The 22,261-nt window shown below is 32.7% G+C and overlaps 2 protein-coding genes across 3 annotated transcripts in view; both read left to right on the top strand.

The window, feature by feature from the left end:
* Positions 1–9,773, top strand: part of LOC143196992 (low density lipoprotein receptor adapter protein 1) — a 40,922-nt gene extending 31,149 nt beyond the window's left edge. The window contains exons 3-5 of the mRNA XM_076405010.1: positions 643–838; positions 3,161–3,542; positions 9,468–9,773. Of these exons, the coding sequence (XP_076261125.1) occupies positions 643–838; positions 3,161–3,542; positions 9,468–9,539 (650 nt within the window). The 3' untranslated portion in view covers positions 9,540–9,773. The remainder of the gene's footprint in view (positions 1–642; positions 839–3,160; positions 3,543–9,467) is intronic.
* Positions 9,774–17,296: 7,523 nt separating this feature from the next.
* beta4GalNAcTA (beta1,4-N-acetylgalactosaminyltransferase A) overlaps positions 17,297–22,261 on the top strand; it is a 46,238-nt gene continuing 41,273 nt past the window's right edge. For both annotated transcript variants that reach the window (XM_076404987.1, XM_076404977.1), the window contains exon 1: positions 17,297–17,437. The gene's annotated coding sequence lies outside the window, so the exon portion shown is untranslated. The remainder of the gene's footprint in view (positions 17,438–22,261) is intronic.

Below are 22,261 nucleotides of genomic sequence, written 5' to 3'. Positions count from 1 at the left end.
GAAATTCATTTACTTTTCAACGAGGCCGAGGTTCTTCTCTAACATCGAATTTTCCGAAATGAAAACAGCAATCTAATTCGGATACTAGCATTCCCTTAAGCTTCCATCACCATAAACACCCGTTTTCCCCCTTTTCCCGTTTGTGAAGTAAAGTAGCAAAAATTTTATGAGGAGAATGATCTTCTAGAGCATTTTCAAAGCTCAATAATTTTGGCTCATTAAAAGAATTATATACATTCCAACTATGTGTGTTATCTCTATATATATGTTAGAATATCCTATGGTCAGTTAGTCTGTGGAATAAGCATATTGTGGGTTTGTGACTTGAAGCCATCTATTAGGAAAAACTAAAATTTTTTCTTCACCCTTACATTTTATGTTACATTTTAATAGCAGTTATATTATTTAATGCATACAAATACTCTATTAAAATTGGCTTTTACCAACTATTTTCTTATTAACTATCTGTGGTTATTTAATGGTTTTAATATACTTAAATAAACAAAATATACCCATTAATGTACTGAAAAAAACTGAGCTCGAATATTCTCTGAAATATAATAAAACTCAAAAATGATTTAGTACTTAACCATACATAAACTGAAAACTAGTTTAACTTATTATGTTATTATTTATTTTTAGGTAGTACTGTAGTAGATAAATCAACAACGGATAACAAGAATGTCAGTTCTGAGGCCGTAAAGAATATAATTAAGACGGCGAAAGCATCTAGAAAACAACAGAAAAAATTGCAACGGGTAAACCTAGCAATATCCACTGAAGGAATAGCTGTCACAGATCTTCAAGGGAATGATATGTTTAAAGTGTCCATATATAGGTAAATCTTCTACTGTATTTATCCATATTAATCACCCATCTTCCAACAATGAATATGTTTCCTCTGCAAAATATTATTGTACTGTTTGAATTCAGATAAGTTTTAGAAATTTACATTATATTTAAAAAATATTTACTTCTGTTCAATACTAATTTCATTTAGTTTAAAAAAAGTATTACATCTGTAAAAACTGGTTTTACTTCTTCCTCAATGATTTCATAGGTGAACTATTTTTATTATATGGCATTCGAATAAATTGGAAGTCATATTCATTATTCAATCCTCTATAAGTACTGAATAAACGATTTAATAGAAAAAAGATTTATTTCTAAGCGATATCACTATTATAAACCTCTCTTATAAAATATCTTTTAAGACTTGCAAATCCTCTGGACCTTGATAGTCAATTATTTACAACTCGAATAGTTTTTATTCGAATACCCCTATTCATGGCTAAAATTCATGTATAAAACTGCAAAATAACTGTAACCATCAATTTATTCTTAATTATTTTTAACTTAATTTCAATGTGAATCCGATATAATTAGTCAAGAATATTATATGCATTTAACAAAATGTATTGCAAAGATTCTAGGAAAGAACAACACGATGATGTGATAATAAAATTTGTTTTTCTTAATGATTTCGACACTTTTTCATGGTTCATGGACTCCATGATGGCCCTGATTTATACCTCTTGGATATATCACGGGTCCCCATCAATCATCAAGAACTATTATTTATATTATCATTATTTTATTTCAGTTTCCATAAAAATTACTATCCTTTAAAATTTTCTATAAAAGGAGTAAAAAATTCCAAAACATACTCAAAGTGCATTTTGTACTCAACAAAGTTCTGTTCAAGTGCCTTCCCCAATTTATTATCACATTTTTTTACCAGTAACGTGGGCTCCGAATCACGATACACGGCATTAAGCCTATCGACTGACGAGTAACCAACTTTTGAAACCATCCCAGAAGACATCCGGTCTTACCCAGCCTGGTTACTGGCGTGACTAGGATCATTTCCCTTGTCGGATGTTACACTTCTGCCTAGAACAATCACAAACATGAGTTTTACGACCATACCCCATCAGGATTCCAACTCATAACTATCGCAACAGTAGGAGGACCATCCTGTCGCCTTTACCATTGCGCCGCCAAGGCGGCTGATCAACTTAGGTATTATCCCATAAGACATCCAGTCTTACCCAGCCTGGTAACTGGCGTGACTGGCACTGGGACCTAGGACAATGACAAATATTAAACAATCACAAATATTAAACAATCACAAACATGAGTTTTACGACCATGTCCCAGCAGAACTCGAACTCGCAACTATCGTAACAGTAGGAGGACCGTCCTGTCGCCTTTACCATTGCGCCACCAAGCCGGCTGATCAACTTAGAGATTATCCCAGAAGACATCCAGTCTTATCCAGCCTGGTTACTGGCGAGACCGGAATGAATTCCCTTGATGGATTTTGCATTCTTGCCTAAAAACAATCACAAATATAAATTTGCCCCAGTAATTATGCCCCAACAGGTTTCCAACCCGTGACTATCGTAACAGCAGCCTATTAATACAGCCTATTTGAAAACGTATAAATAGAGTGTCCTAGCCCACTCCTCTTATTTACCAGATATTGTCCCGTTCGATTTCTATTGATGTGACCTATATTCGGATAAGAACTATAGAGTCATTATTTTATACTATTTTATTTTAACGGAATGAAGTTACGATTTCTTTGTGAAAATGTAAATTCTAATATCGGCAAAACCCTTTTATATATACATATAATGAAAAGAATAGCTTATGAAGATGTAGTTTCTCCTACATAATATTTAAATGCTTTAATTGTTGCAAACGATATATATTTTATGATCCTTTAAAATAATAATATTTACAGAAAAACATTCTTAGTTTAATCTTATTTTTAAAAAAAGAAAAATTGTAAAATACATTTAGTCTAAATTCAATACCGATAAGTAAAAAAAACTTACTGTTTCTAACATATGGGTTTACATAAATATAATATCATTTCTTGTCGGCCCATGTTTAATTTCAACCGGCTAAAAAAAAAAGAGATCGTGTTAAATGAGTTTGTAAGGCAACTTTCTTGCGTGACTACCACACGTTCCGCCATTTGATCTGTTATGCTTCTCCCTAACCCTGTTATTTTCTTTACGACTATTTAATTAATATAATACAAGTCATTGGTTTTAATATCGTCATAAATTTTAATATCCAAAACTAATTAGACATGCTCATTTTTATATACATTATGTTCCTACTTTTTATTCTAACAATAATGTTTTAGGATATCTAACTGTGCGTCAGACTCAACCCATAGGCAGGTCTTTTCGTTTATCGCCGCTAACCAGAACAATACCACGGAATGTCACGCCTTCTTCTGCTCCAAGAGGAAAATGGCGGAAACTGTCACCCTGGCTGTTGGGAAAATATTCACAGCAGCTTACGAAGCCTGGAGGGATATGCCCCAATTCCATAAGAGTCCTACAGTGGAACCCATCAAGCCCTTAGAAGCCGAAACGAATGTCGTGAATGAGATCAAGAATGACATAGCAGCTGCGACCGAAGAGAAACTGATTGATTTCGACAGCGAGGGAATCGAGGAGGATGATGACTGGGAATTTGATGAATTGTGTATGACACGAAATGTTTCCAACAATGGACAATGGGTAAGTACATATCGATAGAAAAGTTTCCGGCTTAACTCACATTCACTGAATAATCACCTGCTGGTCAAAGCTGCAGTATAGGATTATTAGACGATAACAGGTCAATTGAAAAGTGCCCGGCCTGACATATAAATGATGTTACTAGAATTAAATCCATATGTTGTTAGTTAGCCCTAACCCTCAAAAGATGCGTTTATAAATTTGACAGCTGTCAGATGATTAGTTGTGAATTATAGCATTTTGAGTGAAGCAACTTTTGTCATTGTGAAAAAAATGGATAAAAAGGAATTTCGCGTGTTGATAAAATATTGCTTTTTGAAGGGACAAAATACAGTTGAAGCAAAAACTTGGCTTGATGCCGAGTTTCCGTACACTGCCCCAGGAAAATCAACCATCAAGGATTGGTATGCTAGGTTTAGACGTGTTGAAATGAGCACCGAAGACGGTGAACGCAGTGGACGTCCAAAAAAGTTGTTACCGACGAACACATTTAAAAAATCCACAAATTGATTTTGAATGACCGTAAGTTGAAATTGAATGAAATAGCAAATACTCTAAAGTTATCAACTGAATGTGTATCTACATCATATCATTTACGAATATTTGGGAAAGCTCTGTGCAAAGTGGGTGCCGCGCCAACTTACTTTTGGCCAAAAACAACGACGAGCTGATGATTCGGATCAATGTTTGAAGATGACCAAGCCTAATAAACCCGAGTTTTTGCATCCACATGTGACAATGGATGAAACATGGCTCCATCATTTCACTCCGAAGTCCAATCGACAGTCATCCGAGTGAACTGCACACGATGAACCCGCTCCAAAGCGTGGGAAAACGCAACAGTCAGCTTGTAAGGTTATGGCGTCTGTATTTTGGGATGCACATGGAATAATTTTCATTGACTACTTTGAAAAAGGAAGGACCATCAACAGCGACTATTACATAGCGTTATTTGAAGGACGAAATCGCCGAAAACGGCCGCATTTAAAGGAAAAGAAAGTGCTGCTTCACCAAGAGAATGCACCGTGTCATAAGTCAGTGAAAACGATGGCAAAAAAGGCCTATTTTGAAGAAAAGGACAATTCGCACTACAAAAATGGTATTGAAAAGTTGGAGGGTCGCTATAATCGGACGGGAATTATGTTGAATAAAAAAATAATTTTGCCAAAAAAATGTATTTTACTATGGTAGGCCGGGGACTTTTCAATTGACTTTATGTCACTATAAAAACTACACTGCTGAGCTTAAATTTAGATATTCGTTCGGATATATTCGCCTTTCTTTTCCAAATTTCAATTTGAATTACAAATAATGCAATTCCCAACCAAATAGAATCTTATAGGAAAGCGATTTCATATCGATTTGCTATATCGATCGAGTTTGGGAATTGTGAATCTAGACTCACCTACAGCGGAGGAATTCTTCGAATCGCGCGTAAGAAATTTCTTGCTGAATGGTTTCGTTGATGCGTATAACTCCTTAGCGGCCTTGCTAGCGCTAATTTTTTATGCCAGTCCTATTCTTTCGAGTGTCGAACTACCGCTTAATTAAATTAGTTGTTTAAACCTAGTAAGTGCATATTTTTGATTACTCTGTATTAAAATTGTATTATCCACTAACACGGATCCACTCTACAGGATAAACGACTAAAAGTTTAATTTTCATAAGTTTTCTAGTTAGAATTATTGTTGTTATTTTATTTACCAGGTGCACCGGAAAGTCATTACTTGTTTGTCTAACAGATGTCTCAGGCTTATATATGCAATGTTATGATTTGACACATATGTTATTTTATTCTACCGACAAGCTTTAAACGTATATTATATTTTGCGAAAGTTACACCATCATAGATTTATACCTCTTTGCAAATGTCAAGTTTAGTGACTGAAAACGTGCATTTGCAGTACGTATTGCTGTTGTTATTTAATCAAATGAAAAAAAAAACCGCTGAAAATCATCGTTTGCTGGTAGAAACTTACGGTGAACATGCACTAACTTTAAAAACATGTAAGGCATGGTTTCTAAAATTCAAAAGAGGAGATTTCGATGTCCAAGACAAAGAACGTTTTGGTCGACCGAAATAGTTTGAAGTTTCGAAACTGCAAGTGTTATTGAAAGAAAATCTAACCCACACTCAAAAAATATTGGCTGAAATATTAAATATGGCCCAAGAAACGATTAGCGACCGATGAAAATCCAAGGCCTCCGAAATAGTTTTGGTCGCAAAACAATGCTCTGTATTTGGTGGGACTAGAGTGTCCTGGTGTTAGTTAATAGTGATTGGTACCGACAACAAATGATCAATTTGAATGCATTGATCGAAAAAAATCCAGAATGGGTCCGAAGAAACGGCAAAGTAATTTTACGGCGGATAACGTACGGTCTCATAAAGCCAAATAGGCCAAGGGAGGGTTGAAAGCACTTGGATGAGAAGTATTAGAGTGCCCGCCATACTCTCCAGATCTTGCCTCATCCGACTATTAACTTTTCGCATCAATGTTTCGCAGGCAGTTTCGCAGTTTCCCTTCACCACTTTCGAAAAAGTTAGAAAATGGCTAGATGAATGGTTTTGCTCAAAGGACAAATAGTTTTTTTGGGATGGCATCCATAAATTGCCTGAAAGATAGGCAAGATGTATAGAATCAAATGGGCGATATTTTGAATAAATAAATACTTTTTGATACATCTGGTAAAGAAATCTATTACCAAGTCTTTCAATTTTTGGTTTTCCTTTCAACAACTTAAAACTGGCGATTTTAATGTTATTAAGAAAGTACGACTAAAAAAGATGATAGGAAATGAATTGCTGGACTCATTGGAAAAACACAACTCAAACTCCCAAAGAATATTCAGACAATTCAGCAACTGAATCAACTGTTTCCATACTTGTATAGGGTATCCGAAAGATCCTAAAGGAGGGAAAATAGCTACCACCGAATTGAGTGAATTTCTTGTTATTTCAACATCGCGGTTTCATTGCTTGCCACACAAAAAAGAAAAGGTGATGGAAAGTGGATGTGCTATAGCAATATCAAGGGCAAAAAGTCGGAGGTTTATTCAGAAGAGTCATCTACATTACTCCGAAGCCATCATGGCCATAAAACATTGCTCTGCATATGGTGGGACTAGCAAGGTGTTGCCTATTATGCTCCGCAAAATATAGTTACAGAAAAGACTAGCAATAGCAAGTAACAAATGTAAGGTCATCCTTTTACATGACAACGTACAAGTTGCCACCGCAAACAGCGTATTGACCAGATATAACGTCTTCTGATTACCACTTATTCAGCTTCACTTGATTGCCAACAATCCACATCGTTCAATGGACACGGTATCGCCGTGTCCGCAGAAAAGTGGAAAAAAGCTATAGAAAATATTTTTATTAATATACATTGTACACATTTTTTGATAAGAGCCATCTACTATGTTAAGAGCTATCTTTAGTAAAAAAGTGAAAAATTACCAGAATAAAGGCAAGCATCTAATAATAATAATAAAATATGAAGATATTTTCTGACTGACCTCTACATTTTTGAACTGTGTATGAGCCAACTTAGTTAATTGCTGCTTAAGTATTCATATCCTATATTTATGATGTGTGTTATTTCATGAAAATTATTTTTAATTAAGATATATTTACGGATTTGTGACCCATTTTTCGAAGTAATCATTTCAACTAAAAATTCAGTCCATTTAATATAATGGATTTTCATACGCCATGCTGATTTTCCTAAGCCAGATTCACCATAATATTTATCAAGCCGATCCCTTGTTTAGACAGATTTTTACCGCTTTGCCTAATAAAAAATCAATACCGAACAGAATATATCAATTTATTAATGTACTATATTGAATAGATATTAAGAAACAACGCTTAACCAAGACGCGTTTATTTAACTATTTTGAGAACCTCAAAAGTAGCATAACTAAAAGGTTGCAAACCAATATTTAACGACAGAAATATCATGAAAATATAATATATAATATTTGCTTTATATATTGAAATATTACAGTTTGAGTACTTTTTCAAAATATTTTAAATTTATAATCCATCCATTAAAACAGCCAATGCATGTCATTGAAGAAATCGAATGTACTGGCAACTGCAGTTTCTAAAAATGTAAAATTTCTTTTAAACTCGGAGCGGATTTTTTCTTCTTATTTTACTACTTTACTGGTCAAAAAAGACAGGTTTCTCTCTGATACGTCACAACAGAATCAGTTTATAAAATTTCATTTGTGTTGGTACTGGTCAACCCTGTTGCCAAATGTGTGCAAATTTCTTCTAGAATTAGAGAATTATAAGCCGGCAAATGAAAAACTTAAAGTTGATGTGAGAACATTGCGACGTGCTGACGTCATGTGACGACGCGCATTGGCTGTTTTATTGTATAGACTATATTTAAATGTTTTATAAAAAATATAATAAGGGACGACATTTATTAATTCATCTTTAATTCAGTAGATTATCTGATTTCATCTCAGTAGTGTATTATTTTTCGAGGACTCCATGGTACACCACACCGAGTAGTCAACCGGATTGAGATATGGAGAGTTTGGCGGTCCAACATAATTACTCTAAAATCTTAAAGCACTTAATTACATTATTGGTGATAGTTTCTTTGGTAGAAGGGTTTGGCAGTTGATTTGCCGGTGTTAATATTGATGATTTTCTTAATATTTGATAAAATCAAGTAGTTTTTTTTCAATAAAGTCATTTTAGATACAAACCATTACTAAACGTTTAAATATGGCAATAGGTTTTTAGGTCCCTTCTTTTGTGGAGTTCTTTAGTAAAGAAAATCTACTAAATTGGGGACTAAGTAGTTTTTTTGGAACAGTTTCGTTATTGATAACAGAGACGTGAGTGATCTTATAGTAAACTCGAGCAAGAACACAATGGCAAATGATTCGTAGATGACATTTATTACAATTAGCATACCATCATATCCATACCATGTAATATTACGTACAATTTTTCCATAGATATGTCAGGATTGTAATTAATTTAACAACGAATATTGTTGATATTCTCTGGTGTTGTTGTCTGCTAACCCTTCAATTTTCTGGGAAGTTTCCAGACCTTTTAGACAGTTTGTTTCTAGAAAAGCACCGTTCAAATTTGTTCAGCTAGCTCACTAGCTGCATTGGTCAAGGCGGCGACAATATGGTCCTCCTGCTAATGCAATAGTCGAGAATTGGCATTGGGAAACTTATGTTTGTAATTAATGTAATTGTAACAGCCCGTAGCCAAGGGTATAAAACGTATATAAATGTAAAGGGTATATAAATATAAAATATTTATAAAACTATATATAAACTATATTGACCAGGAAAAGCATAGCTAATTATGCTACTCTCGTCAGTCGGTAAGCTTAATGTGCAGGGCTGTGGTTCGGAACCCACGTTAAGCAGTAGGTCCAGTCCAGGAAAGCACTAATTGGAAAAAACAATACTCCAAAATATATGACAAACAAATACTTTTTCACTATTCCTGTCCCCTTCTTGTGCAGTGATATGTAACCTAAAAGCTACATAAAATAATTTCTTTTTAGGTTAATGTATTAAGATGACTTTAAATAAAACATATTTTATAAGATATAATGCCAATGGTTAAAAATCACTTTTCATATAACAAAGGAAATTTTAATCTGGGCGCACTAGGTTATTAAAACACAACAAAACTATTTTTGTCGAACAGTAAAATCTAATCTAATAGTGGTAATTAATTTCTTCCGCTGGACCAAAATATTATTTAAGTGTTACGGGCCGATAATTTTTAATTTTTGCTTGCTGCATTGATTATTGCCATTTAATTTAGCCTGGTTGAAAAGATTAAAATTAAATACAAAACTCAAATTCAATGTTTTCGCTGATACGTTAACTTTAAACAATCCTCACAGCTAATACGATTAATTGTTTCAGGTCTCATTCGAAGATGAATTCCAAAGTGTCAATGTTCAGATGCCACCACAGAAAAATTTAATTTTAGTTTGAACGCTTTTTTCTCGAAGAAAAGCATTCGGAACTAAACGTTTAGTGAATTTGTGTCATTTCTACTTAACGGTTAAATATAATTATTGAACAGTTTGAACATGTACAGTTATATGAAATGCATGGAAAATTGTAATGGAAAATATTAGATTTTAGAATATAGTATCCTATAGATGTTAGATGGTGCAGTTTCTTATTGTATCGACTTTTATATGAATAAATATACCTAAATATTGAGTTTCCTTTTATTTTCTGCAAACTACGTTATTTTATATATTTTTAAATTATCCTTTAGGATATGTTAAATATGCAATTTAAAAACTCTTTGAGTATGTGTCATAGAATAAATAATAATGAATAGGAAATCTCCCACATATCCTATATTGTAACAAAATCTTTTAGAACCACAAATATTTTATTAGGCCAATAATATAATTTTAAATTGGTATATACTGAAATGTTTATTCTTTAAGATTTTAAATATTATATATATAAATAATATCCCATTTATTTAACATTAACGAAAAAATTACATTTCTACAAGATTTAACATGAAAATACATATCAAATTTTCCTTTGAAGTGCTAGCAACATTTCTCATTCACCAAAACAAACATCATTTAATAAGTTTTCGTTTAGTTTTAAACCATTGTGTCCTGTAGATGTCCAAATTTCATTATCGATAAATATACGCTACAAGAATGAGCAGAAATAGTGATAATATTTATTGAAAATAATCGTTCCATTATTGCCACTCAGCGGAAATTAAGTCAAAAATATCCTAATCCAATGCCATCCCAGTCCAGTGCCTCTCAAAACCAAAATTTATCGTTCATATGCGAATTTTCGATAGTACGGTAAGACAGCAAACAAGCCTCCTTCTGGAAGATAACGGACGTCTCGTAACGCTGAAAATGTGAGAAGAGTCACCAGAAACATCATTTCGGAGACGAGGTTCCCAGGTACATATTTCTGCAGTTTAAGGAGAATTTTGAAAACTGATTTGAAAATGTTCCTGTAAAAATTTAATTAATCCAAAAATAGCTACTGAGAGATCCTGATCAGTGAGTTGAGTACAATAATGCAACCCTAAGACTGTCTGGTAAAACTGAAGATTTTTGGTCTAAATTTATGATGAGCGATAAAGCCCATTCCCTTCTCAGTGGTCACGTAAATAAACTGAACAGTTGTTTTTCTGGAACACAGAATCCTCAATTAATTCATGAAACATTATTGCATCCACTAAAAACAACTTGGTGTGGTATTCGTGCTGGAAACATCATTGGTTCCTATTTGTTTAAAAATGACCAAGGTGTTGCTGTTGCTGTTACTGCTGAACAAGCAAGATTGAGATTAAAGAGCAAGGATTAGAGGACATGCGGTTTCAGCAAGATGGGTCCACAGCACACACAGCTCGTTCAACAATTCAATTATTGAATGACGTTTTTCGAATGAACGAACACAGATCTCTGGATTTAACAGCACCAGACTTTTTCTTATGGGGTTTTTAAAATCAAAAGTTTATGCGAATTAACATTAAACGATTCAACATCCTTAAGACAATATTCGTCACGAAATTGAAGAAATTCATCCTCAGATGTTGCAGGATGTCATGACAAATACCTTAAAAAGAGCCGAAACTTGCATAGCGAATCGCGGTCACCATTTAGCCGATATAATTTTTCAATTATAACGAGAAAAGAATGTAAAGACTAAATAAACTTTTTATGAAAACTAAACTTTTCACTGAGTAGTCATAGGCAATCAAAATGGTAGCGGGACTTTTGCCCTACGTTGAACTTAATACATTTCAAGTTTAAATATGTTAAACTGTATCGAAGTCTCGAAGGCATACACAAGAATTGGCAAAATATTTTGAAATTAAAGAAACATAATCTTCCCAGCGAACAATCGTTTATACCAATACAGAAAATATCACATAGTTCTTTCTATTTCTTATATTATTTAAATTCCACAAATGTCATTTAATACAATATGTGCTTCCAAACAGATTTTTTACTACTCTTGTAATAATTGAATTGCAAGATATTCACAACTTCTATTATAAAATATACTCGTATATTTGAAGAGTTTTTAATGTTATCAGAATTTTCACGAAGAAATACCGTCATTCTATAAATTTTTCACAGCTCCCTAGTTTTTTATATTTAACGATAGATTGCTACGCTAGTCATTACTTCTGACCTAAATCAATCGCTGTAAATCTTCCCAAGCTGTTATTTCCGCATTGATAACATTATTGGCTAACATTATTGACATAGACAGATATGTTACTCTCGAGTTACGTTAAAGAATGACCCAAAGAAATGCGCTAAATATGCTTTATTTGTCCCACTTTACATCATTCAAACATCATTAAACGACATTGTTTTCAACATGATTGAATCACACGCCTTTTCGAGTGCAAAATTGTGAACCTATTACGGAGTAGTTTGATAATTTTGTTATGAGTCTTTTTGGAAATATCAGAAATAAAGAAAACGATGAAATACATTGACTAAATTTCAAGCCTGCTTATACGTTCTACGTTATTATATACAGTATACGACACTATATTGTAACTATAGTTTATTGAACGTTTTTTTGTACATATGATGTATGTACAAGAAATTTAATGTATTTCCTGCCGCAATTTGTAAATTAGTTTCAGAATCAGACAATATTTTTATTCCCATTGTGTAAGAGACACAATGCTGTTTAATTAGTTCGAATGCGTAAACGAATGAGCCTATCAAAGTCATCCGGTTGTCAGGCGTATGCAAAATTCTAGAAAGCAATAGTGATACGAGGTTGTAACTCTACCTATAAACTATTGTGGCTGTATAATTAACTATAGTTTTTAGATGTTCTACAAAGTTGAAATAACTTATATTAGATAACATTTTTATTAAATTATTTTATTTAGATTAAAATTTTGTTGTATATCAAAGTCCAACAGAACTAAGACTCAGAGTTGATGCGGCAACATTGCGACGTATTGACGTCACAAATTTAGATGACGTATATACAAAATAACTTTGACTATACTACTGACTTTCTCGTAATGTTACCTTTTGGAAAAGTGCGATAATTTTTCTTAAAGCATAAATAGATACACTGAAAAAGATTGAGAACTGTTTCTTAGTTGCTAAATTGTAATTTATAGATACGTGAACTTTTAAAACTTAACGAAGCCATCGACAGACAGACAACTAGAACTGATGCGTTTTGCAAAATTGTAATGCCCACTCACTAAAATATATGAAAAGTCTTAAACAAGAAGTCTTACGTAACCCACCTCGTGTTCACGAAATATTAACTCTTTTAATGTTGTTGGTGAAAAATACCCATAAATTAGCAAATCCTTGAAAAGAGAAAAAAGACATGTCAGTTTTATTTACACGGAATTCAAATAATATCACTAAAATGAAGAAGTTAACTTGCAACATTCCATACATTTTCATAATTTATACATAAATTAAATTAATACTACCCGTATGAAATAAATTTAAAATGCTACAGCGTTATGTTTAATCATACTGACTAGTATGATTGTTTACAACAGCAGTAACAAATTAGATATGATAATTGAAAAAAATAAACCATAGTCAGAAGTGGCATTTTCTTTAAAAGAATGACAATATCCTAATGAAACGATACTAACTTTAATATATTTCGTAATCGTTTCCGAGATGTTTTTGGTATGATTTTTTTCTTTTTTCGCTCTCTTATCATGGTTTACTTTTAAAGTGCCAGTTTCTTTCAAACCAAACCAGCCTTGGAATCTATTTAATTGAAATTGCTTTTCATAAATAATCAAATGAACCTTCAGTATGAATACCTCCATACTGACATCGAGATCATTCAAAAATAAAATCAAAAAGGAACAGCTTGTCTACCCTATACCTTCGGAGTAAAATAAAAATACGAAGAATACTTTGAAGTAAAATATGTAGGTGCACACGTAGCGCAGAAAATTGTTCTAGGCCCAATATTTTATATCCTCTACATGTTTGATATCTTACAAAAGGGAACTACTTCACCTTTTTCCCTTTATTTTATATTTTACAAGATAATCAACCTACAGTTATTTCCTATAACGTGATATTCATAGTAATTTCAATAATATATTGAGGTGCTATTTTAGGTAGTAATTGGAATAATTTATAGCAAATGGTTTAAGTTTACATTATATCTTTCAAACTTATGATTTCACTACAAACACTATTATTTCATAATCTTGAAGATTAAACACCACCTTTAATAATAACCGCAAATTTAATTTAATATACCTTTAAACTAATATAAAAGGAAATAAAGGAGAAATATAGAAATATAAGTTGGCAACACTGCTTCAGATGAAAGGTTTTTTGACAGCTGCTAAGATGTTTCGAAGAGCATGCTTTTGATCGAGAAGCCTATCTCTCTTTACGTCTATCTTATAATCGTCTGTCAGAGCAATTAATTCGGAGTATATAGGATAGAATCTTCTCCACATTACATACATGTCTTGCAATATGTGTAATAATGTTATTGTTGCTGTAAAGATTATAATTATAACTTCTATATTATTTCATACATTATGAAAAACGTTACAATCGACAGGAACCACTCTACATTCTTCTTAGCTCCTAGGGTAAATTACAAATGTGAAGGAATTATGGTTTTCAAGTGTCGCAAATGAACTGTTGAAGGGAAAATTCCACATATTGACATGTGATTTAGCGTGTGATAACGTTTAACATCGCTAGACCCACTTTCTGTCTGAATATGTAAAGTAGGTAGTTTACACTAATAAGGCAAAGATGATTGATGACTTGAAAGACAAAATTAGTTGCGTTATTACTGATATATGGCAATTGCTCGACAAATCAAATATACGGACATTTAAAAAAATCACATTCTAATAAAATCACGCTCGTGTTAATTTACGATATTTGTTAGTTATATTTCATTTTAAATTTCTTCATTACTAAGAAATTTCCTTTGAAGTTATTAGCAACATTTAAGCTGACATTTTGAAATTTAGTAAGCATATACAGAGGATAGGTAAAATAATATGATTTCTTCGCAGTATGGATTCATAGAGTTTCGTTTGTATTTTCCAACGGAATGTTCTCTCATTCTTGTACCAAAACATCCACCAGTTACTTTAATGATGTTGATATGTGGAGATTGTGCTAGTCAGGGAAGATGTTTAATAATATTATAATATTCCTCAAAGCAGGACTGATTTTTTTACCTGTGAGTATTATCATCTTGGAATATAACAGTGTTTGACAGCAATATATAAGTCATTCTAAGTACTTCATTATTGAGGATGTCGAGATATTCATTCGCAATAATCGGGCTAGTGGTGTGAATGAGAGGAAAAGCTGTATACCGCGATACTTCCCTTTGCCGATTCATGGGACTATACCATGTTCTTCCAATCCATGTCCAGGTTTTATGATCGTTGCATTACTTCTTTCTTGGTGTTGGATTCCGTCAAAAAGGGTTTTGAAATAGCAGCCCTCCCATGAATGTTTGCGAAGCTCCCGCCCCACCGCTTTTGTAAAAACAGTGTTACTCAAGTGAGTGTTGAGTTCTGACGTCGATGTTGTCTGATCAGTCTCTCTGTCAGTTAACTTTGGGTTTTGCACCTATCCCTCAATGTTTTGCCATGTTTTGTGTATGCTGGCATTATCGGGAATACTGCCGCTCGTGAAACGTTAATAATTTAGGAACTACACTTTTCACCGATCGCTTGTTTTGACCGTCACAGAACAAAGCTTACCATATACTGAAAGGTATAGCAGACTACCCATCTCCATCAAATGCTTATTTTACAAGATGTTAATTCGGTCCGTACTCCTCTACGGATCTAATGTCTACTTCAAGTTTGTTACATCCAACCAGGTCAAACGGCTTCAAGTTTTCTAAAATGAGCTCCTCAGGAGAATATTAAACGCTCCATGGTTTGTCAGAAATAATCAAATTCATAGGGAGACTGACACTCCAGAAATTAAGTACTTCATATCTCAATCATTCCATAAACAACAACTCAGCTCAAGTTCTTCTGAAAACGCGCTTGTTCACGAGCTGGTCGACATGCTGGGAGCTTAGCACCGCGTCACCGCTAAGCTCCCCCCCTTTTTTAGGCTGAAACGATCTCATCCGTCGCTACAGTCATAACTTTTGCCCCCATACAACAGTATCCAGTTGTGTGTTAATTCAGGTTCGCGAATCAATAGAATCGCCGGGTCCTCGTGCCCAATAACGGCTACCCGATCAGCGGGTGCCATATCCCCAAATTTAATGCAGTAGCGATCCACAGGGGTCAACTGTGAGACGGTTTTGGTTTAGTGTATTGGTAAGCCCAGTGGCAGTCCCACATAACCCGGTCCAACTTGTCACTCCAGGGCAACTCTCCGCGACTAGGTATGCGTCATGCATTCCAACGCCTGGTTTTAGACCAAAAAAAAAACACTGAAAAGTAACCTACAAAACTTGGCAAGCAAACTGAGGAATACATACATGTCACACTATTTCCACGGAGGCAGTGTTCATAAATTTTGTCTATCCCCTATGTATAATACTAAGTTTGATGAAATACAACACTTTTTAATGGTGATACAAAAATATATATATTCATTTTTGCAAATATACATTAAATTTAAAATTCATTAAAAATTAGTTATACACCTTTTAATCACTATAGTTGGAATTTAAGTCAACTATCATAATCAAAATAAGAGGGTTAGGTTAACCCGATATTTCGATTTGAAAACAAATAAAAATTTAACAGCCAGCTTGGTAGTCGCAGTGGTTAAGACAACTGGACTTCCTCCTACTACTGCGATAATCGCAGGTATACATCCCGCAAGGCTTAAATGTAATATACTTTATGTTCATTATAGTAATTGTAAATGTCTATAGGTAAAATACAACCAGATATAACATCCCAGTCACGCCAACAATCAGTCTGGGTAAGGCAGGATATATTCTGGGATAGTCTCAAAATTGGTCACTGGTCAATTAGTAGACTTAAAGCTGAAGATCGTAGTTCAGAGTCCACATTAAGAATTAATTCAAGTCTGGATAAATTCTGATTAGGAAAAAGAATATAATTTAAAAACAAGGTTCCACAAGACGATATTGAATTAATTGTTTATATATTATTAATTAGTATAACAATGAGTTTATGTTATTTTTGAACTCCATGAACTAGTTGAATTGTAAAAATTCCTGCAAAAAAAAAAGTTTATATAATAAATAAATAAAGTATAATCATAAAAAGTCATAGTCTGAAAAAACGGTATCACAGACAATACAGTAATTAATTGATTTAAGCATATCAGAGAACGTTTATCATCGTTATATCACATACAAATCTAAATAATATTCGTGTTAGATATCAGCAGGCTTAGTTTTTGTTTTACTCCCTGAGGCGTGGCAAAGTAATCCACATATGAAAATTAGCTAATGACTTTGCGATAAATTATAAAACTGAAAACTGTTTGAAAGCACATTGACAGCTTCGAAGCTCGCCCCCAATTCCCCACTGTTCAGCAATTTATGAATGAATCTATACAACACCCCCGTCCCCGCTATGCCCCCTTTTACGGCACGCCGAAATGTCGACCGTATGGCGTAGCTATCATCGAGCGCCAGCTTGCTCGACCCGGCAGGACCGGCGACCAATCAGCGCTACACTGCAGAAGCTCTCCAGCCATGCTTTGGAGAGCTCGTCTCCGGACTTAGATTTGTGTCGGTTTAAAGTCACGACCGATTTTTACGTGTGCCCTGAACCGTGTTTTTTTTTGTGTGAGTGCGCCAACATGTGTACATGAAGGAAGGACCAGCTGCAAAACGACAAGTATGCCCGTTAACCCGGAACAAATTGAGAACAACACAGACGGGTAAGGGTTAATAATTATTCTGCAGCGAAGACATTTGGATAAATATTGTTTATAGATAGATTATTGAAGTTGGTCGTAAAGAAAATTACTCCGTTTTTATTAAAAGTGTTCTATACATATTATTCATTGGCGACAATTATTTTTTGCATTATCTTTTATTATTGTGTAATTATTTATTATTTATTTAGTTATTTATTCAGCGATAATTTTAGATCTAGATCATCAAGATAAAAATTACGTAAATATGACGAGCCTACTACACAAATTTAAATCTATGTATATATAAATGTGTATAATAAATTAAAGTGTATTTAAAAAGGACCCATTACATATTTGTATTGTAATTAGTCTGTATGATCTATTTAAAATAAATAAAGCCGTTCGTAATATTGCAATGAAAAACCAAAAAAAAAAACAATATATTTAGATAAAAATATACCTTAATAAATCAGCAAAATTTATTTAAATACCTTAGACTGATGATTTCTGAAATAAAGAATGTTGTGTAATTATATCTTTTAATTATTTTATTAATAGTAAAACTGGAATATAACATAAAAGGTGATATAAAAAGCAAATATTACTGCTATTTCTTATTATCCTATATATATTATAAAATAGTGAAGTGATATTATAGTATATTTTAATAAATAATATTCTTGAAACATGGTCAAATATTATTTGAAATAAAATTTGTCCAGATTGATTATTCCAGTTGGAAATTATAATAGTCTATAAATAAATTTTAAAGGATTTTCTTTAATTAAGGCTTTATTATGAAAAATCGCTACAATGTATTTTATTCAAAGTATTTTCCATCGGTATCCGTTACTTCTTCCCAGTTTTCAGGAAATTTATGGATGCCATTTCGGAAGAAAGTTGATTCTTTTGAGGCTATCCACGAATCGACTTTTTTTTGGTATCTTCATAAGAAGGGAAGCGCTGTCCAGTCAGATCACGGTTCATATGTCGGAACAAATATTAATCAGAAGGAGTAAGATCTGGAGAATACAGCGGTACTCATTTTAATGTTTCCAAGTACGTTTTCACCAGTTTTGCAACATGTCGTCGAACATTGTTGTATCTTTGCTCGTATTTGTATTGTATTTTTGTAGTCGATAGCGATTCCTATAGATGGTTTTATTAAGGTTTATCGGCTCATAGTATACCACACCAAATACAGAGCTTTAGCTTAGATTCATGAATATTTGGCCTTGCCGTTGATGTTGATGCAATACATTTCAATTATTTATTTTAATTTGGCTCTTTAGTTTTTTGCTAATTAGGTATCTTCATCAAAAATTACATGTTATATAAAACTGCAAGTGCGTTTTTATTTTTTTATAACAAATCGCCTATAGCCACCTGTTTATAGCACTTATAAATACTAACTTTTAAAATTTATAATAGCGTCTAAACGCGATAACCAATGGGGGTAGCGGTGAGACAGTACTACTACAGTACACGTCAGGTGGTGTAGGCTATAGGCGGTGTAGGCAATAGGTGTCCTCCCGGCAAAAACATCAGGCGCCTTGAAATAAATTTATTTTCCAGTGGCTTCACCATGAGCACACCAGGCCGCAAAAAGTTAAATCAACATTTCACACATGACCAAACCAAACTAAATCAAACGCCTTTCAATGTATCGTGGCTTCAATTAATATGGTACAAAATGTAGTAGCTTTTGGATCATTTCCATGTTTTTCAACCCATTTGAAAAATATTCCTTGTGTCATTCCCAAAAATTCTGGATGTTCTTGTGGCGTTTTACGCCGATCTTCGTTGGGTAATATATTGAAATCCTCGTTTTCAATTTTTTTTGGGTGTCTATAATGCCCTTTGCCTTCGGTGTTGAAAAAATATTGAAATCGAGAAGCATGGTTTCCATAAGCTTTACACAGTCCGTCCTTCAGTCGCCTTTTTCTTTAAATTGATGTAAAAACTCCCGCAAATGCGATTTATTTGGTACAAAATCAGAAACCAGTTAGCGAGGCTTCAGCATGAAGTTGGTTACAAATGTATGTCATGTGTTGTATATATGTTGTAATATCATGTGTTGTAAATCTTTTATATATAATTTTTAGGCCAATAAAGCAGTTCAATTATTTAAATTATAACAGGAAGTAATAATCATGATTAATCGTAACTATCAAACTGTTAATTCGATAATGTTATTACGCATTATATGTTTATACGTACAGATCTAATTAACCGTAAACGTAAAATATAATTAATAACGACCTTTGTATATTGATGTACATTTTCAATTACAATTGTTCTATAGCTTTCATTATATACTGTTAAGGCAGTTCATCTATAATTTAGTAAATTGTAGTTACACACCCATATTATTAAAATTATGAATTTATTTGGAAGGTATCAAATGTTAAAATAAAATTACTCATTAAACAGTAACATCTATCGGAATTATATATATGAACAAAGTGACAATATATGTTAAATCCTCGGCATTTATCAATTAGACCTCCTTATTGGGACGTGATTTTCCTCTTGTGCATACCAAATATGCCGTCATGTTTGAAAATTGTTGGACATCTTTTGGTACTGGTTAATAAGCTTACTGTTTAATCATTCTTTTGACTTTCAGACTGATAGGTTCTGATAAAAATACTTAGATTTTACAGGTTCAACTAATTTTGTACAGATTATGTTACCTTGCAGACAGTACTATATTGCACCTTCAATAACATAATAGTTTTAATGTTACATTATTGATATCAAAATTAGAAATTACTCTACTGTAAACAAATTACAAAACAACTTCTGAACATTTATGTTGTGGATTTTGTTTAATTTACCATGGAATGGTAATGAATGATATGTCAAGGACTGATACTAAGACTAGTTGTCTTGTGGATGGTTTATAAGTTGGTCACTGGTCAGGCTTTCTTCAGGTCAGAACCATTCTTTCTAGACCTCAAATTAATCAGTAGGTCCGCTCTAGATAATTCCTAGTTTGTAAAATGCAGAAAAAAAGAAATTAAACAATATAGTTCTATTTTAATTAACATTTAGCTCTGTATATAATTTTCTTGTTATAGCTATTAAAGCAACTAATTGTAATACAAATTTTGAATCAATCACGGTTAATTAAATTTTTTGTTTATCAGTATTTAGATTTCTTCAGCTAATTTGCTTCATAATATTATATTCCATAGTATTACGTACATAAGATAAGCAAGGAAATAAGATCGTTCAAAATTTTTTTTCAAAAATTTTTGCAGAACATAAAAAATAGTTAGTAATTCGTGGTGTGTTAAGTCTTAAATAATTGATTGTAACAATTAAGATAATTTCAACAATAAACAATCACAAATTAATGAATTTGTTAAAATATATTAATTTCCTATTTAGTACTATATTACTTTGTTAAAAAAATATAGTATTTGATTCATTTTCTATATTCGGAAAAATATTATATATAGCCTATTCAAAGTTTTTTTAGTAATGCATCATGGATATTTGTGACGTCTAAATATTGCAATATTGCCGACTTAACTCTGAGTTTTAGTTCAGTTTGGCATTAACATACAACAAAATTCTAATCTAAATAAAATAATTGAACAAAAATATTATGAAATATAATTTATTTTAACATTATAGTAAATCTAAAAACTACTATAGGTAAGAGTTAAAATCTCTTATCACTATGGCTTTCAAGAATTTTTCATACATATGACAGCCGATTTCCGTCTGGTTGTCAGATGTACGCTGAATTATTCAAAATATTTGTTATATTTACTACAGGTTATAAACCGGCAACCATTATTTTAGCCCTTTATTTTGATAAGTTTATGTCGCTGCGTAATATATCATATTACTTTGTTTAAAATGCCGAAAACAATAGATATTCAGGGTCACAAATTGATTGCGGCTTTAATAGGTTATTTCGAAAAGGAACGGGATAATGGAGACCCCCTTTTGCTGGTAAATTCCGTTAGAGAGGTAATTATTAATGATATTAAATAATATCCTAATGTAGTCCCTACAATTTTATTGAAAATGTTTTTAGCGGGTTGCTGCCGGGCTAGATATTACTGTGAGTACTGTGAATAACATCGCTTACTAAATGAAGAATAATAAGTTAGGTTCACCTAAGAAAACCCGTCTACGTACAAAGTGGGTGACGAATCTTGACCATCTTGATATTGGCTATATTAGAGAACAAATATATGAAATATATAAGAACAGTAAGTACAAAAATTATTTTATCGATATAAACATAATTTAATAAAATTATTTTAGAAAAAATTGTCTGTCTGAAAAGTATACATAAAAGAATTAAGGACGCATACACTCTTAGAGGGCATAGGGTTTAAATGGTGTAAAGATAACCCTTGGAGAGGTTTAATATAACTTCCAGACATTACCTTAAAAAAAATTAAATTTTTAAAGGCATAAAATTAGACCAAGGAAAATAAACTATTTGAATTTGTGTATCTTATATATTTCAAAATGGTTCATTGTGGCACTCTTGGCAAGACGGTAACAGAAAAAGTGTAAAGACAACAAAAATTCATGGAAAAATGTAAAAGTTACAATAGCATTCGATTAGATTTTGTTGATCATAATATTTATTAATAATTAATTGCAAATATATTGCTGGTCGAGAAGCATTGTCAACCATAACACCTTAGGTTTGAATGGACTCGAATAGACATACAGAGGAAGTAATTGATAAATGGTGGAATTATCACAGATTAGTGTTTGAATTGGACAATGAGTGGAAAAGTGAAAGTGACTGAAGGAAACTTAAGGAAATACTGAATGAATTCAGTGATTAATTTTACTGAAGAAAATGGT

Source organism: Rhynchophorus ferrugineus, unplaced genomic scaffold (genome assembly GCF_030347505.1).
Source record: "Rhynchophorus ferrugineus isolate W39M unplaced genomic scaffold, kcgeb_rfMv2 rfM1, whole genome shotgun sequence".
Taxonomy (NCBI): domain Eukaryota; kingdom Metazoa; phylum Arthropoda; class Insecta; order Coleoptera; family Curculionidae; genus Rhynchophorus; species Rhynchophorus ferrugineus.
Note: the sequence above shows the minus strand (reverse complement) of the source record. Positions and strands in the feature narration are given on the sequence as shown.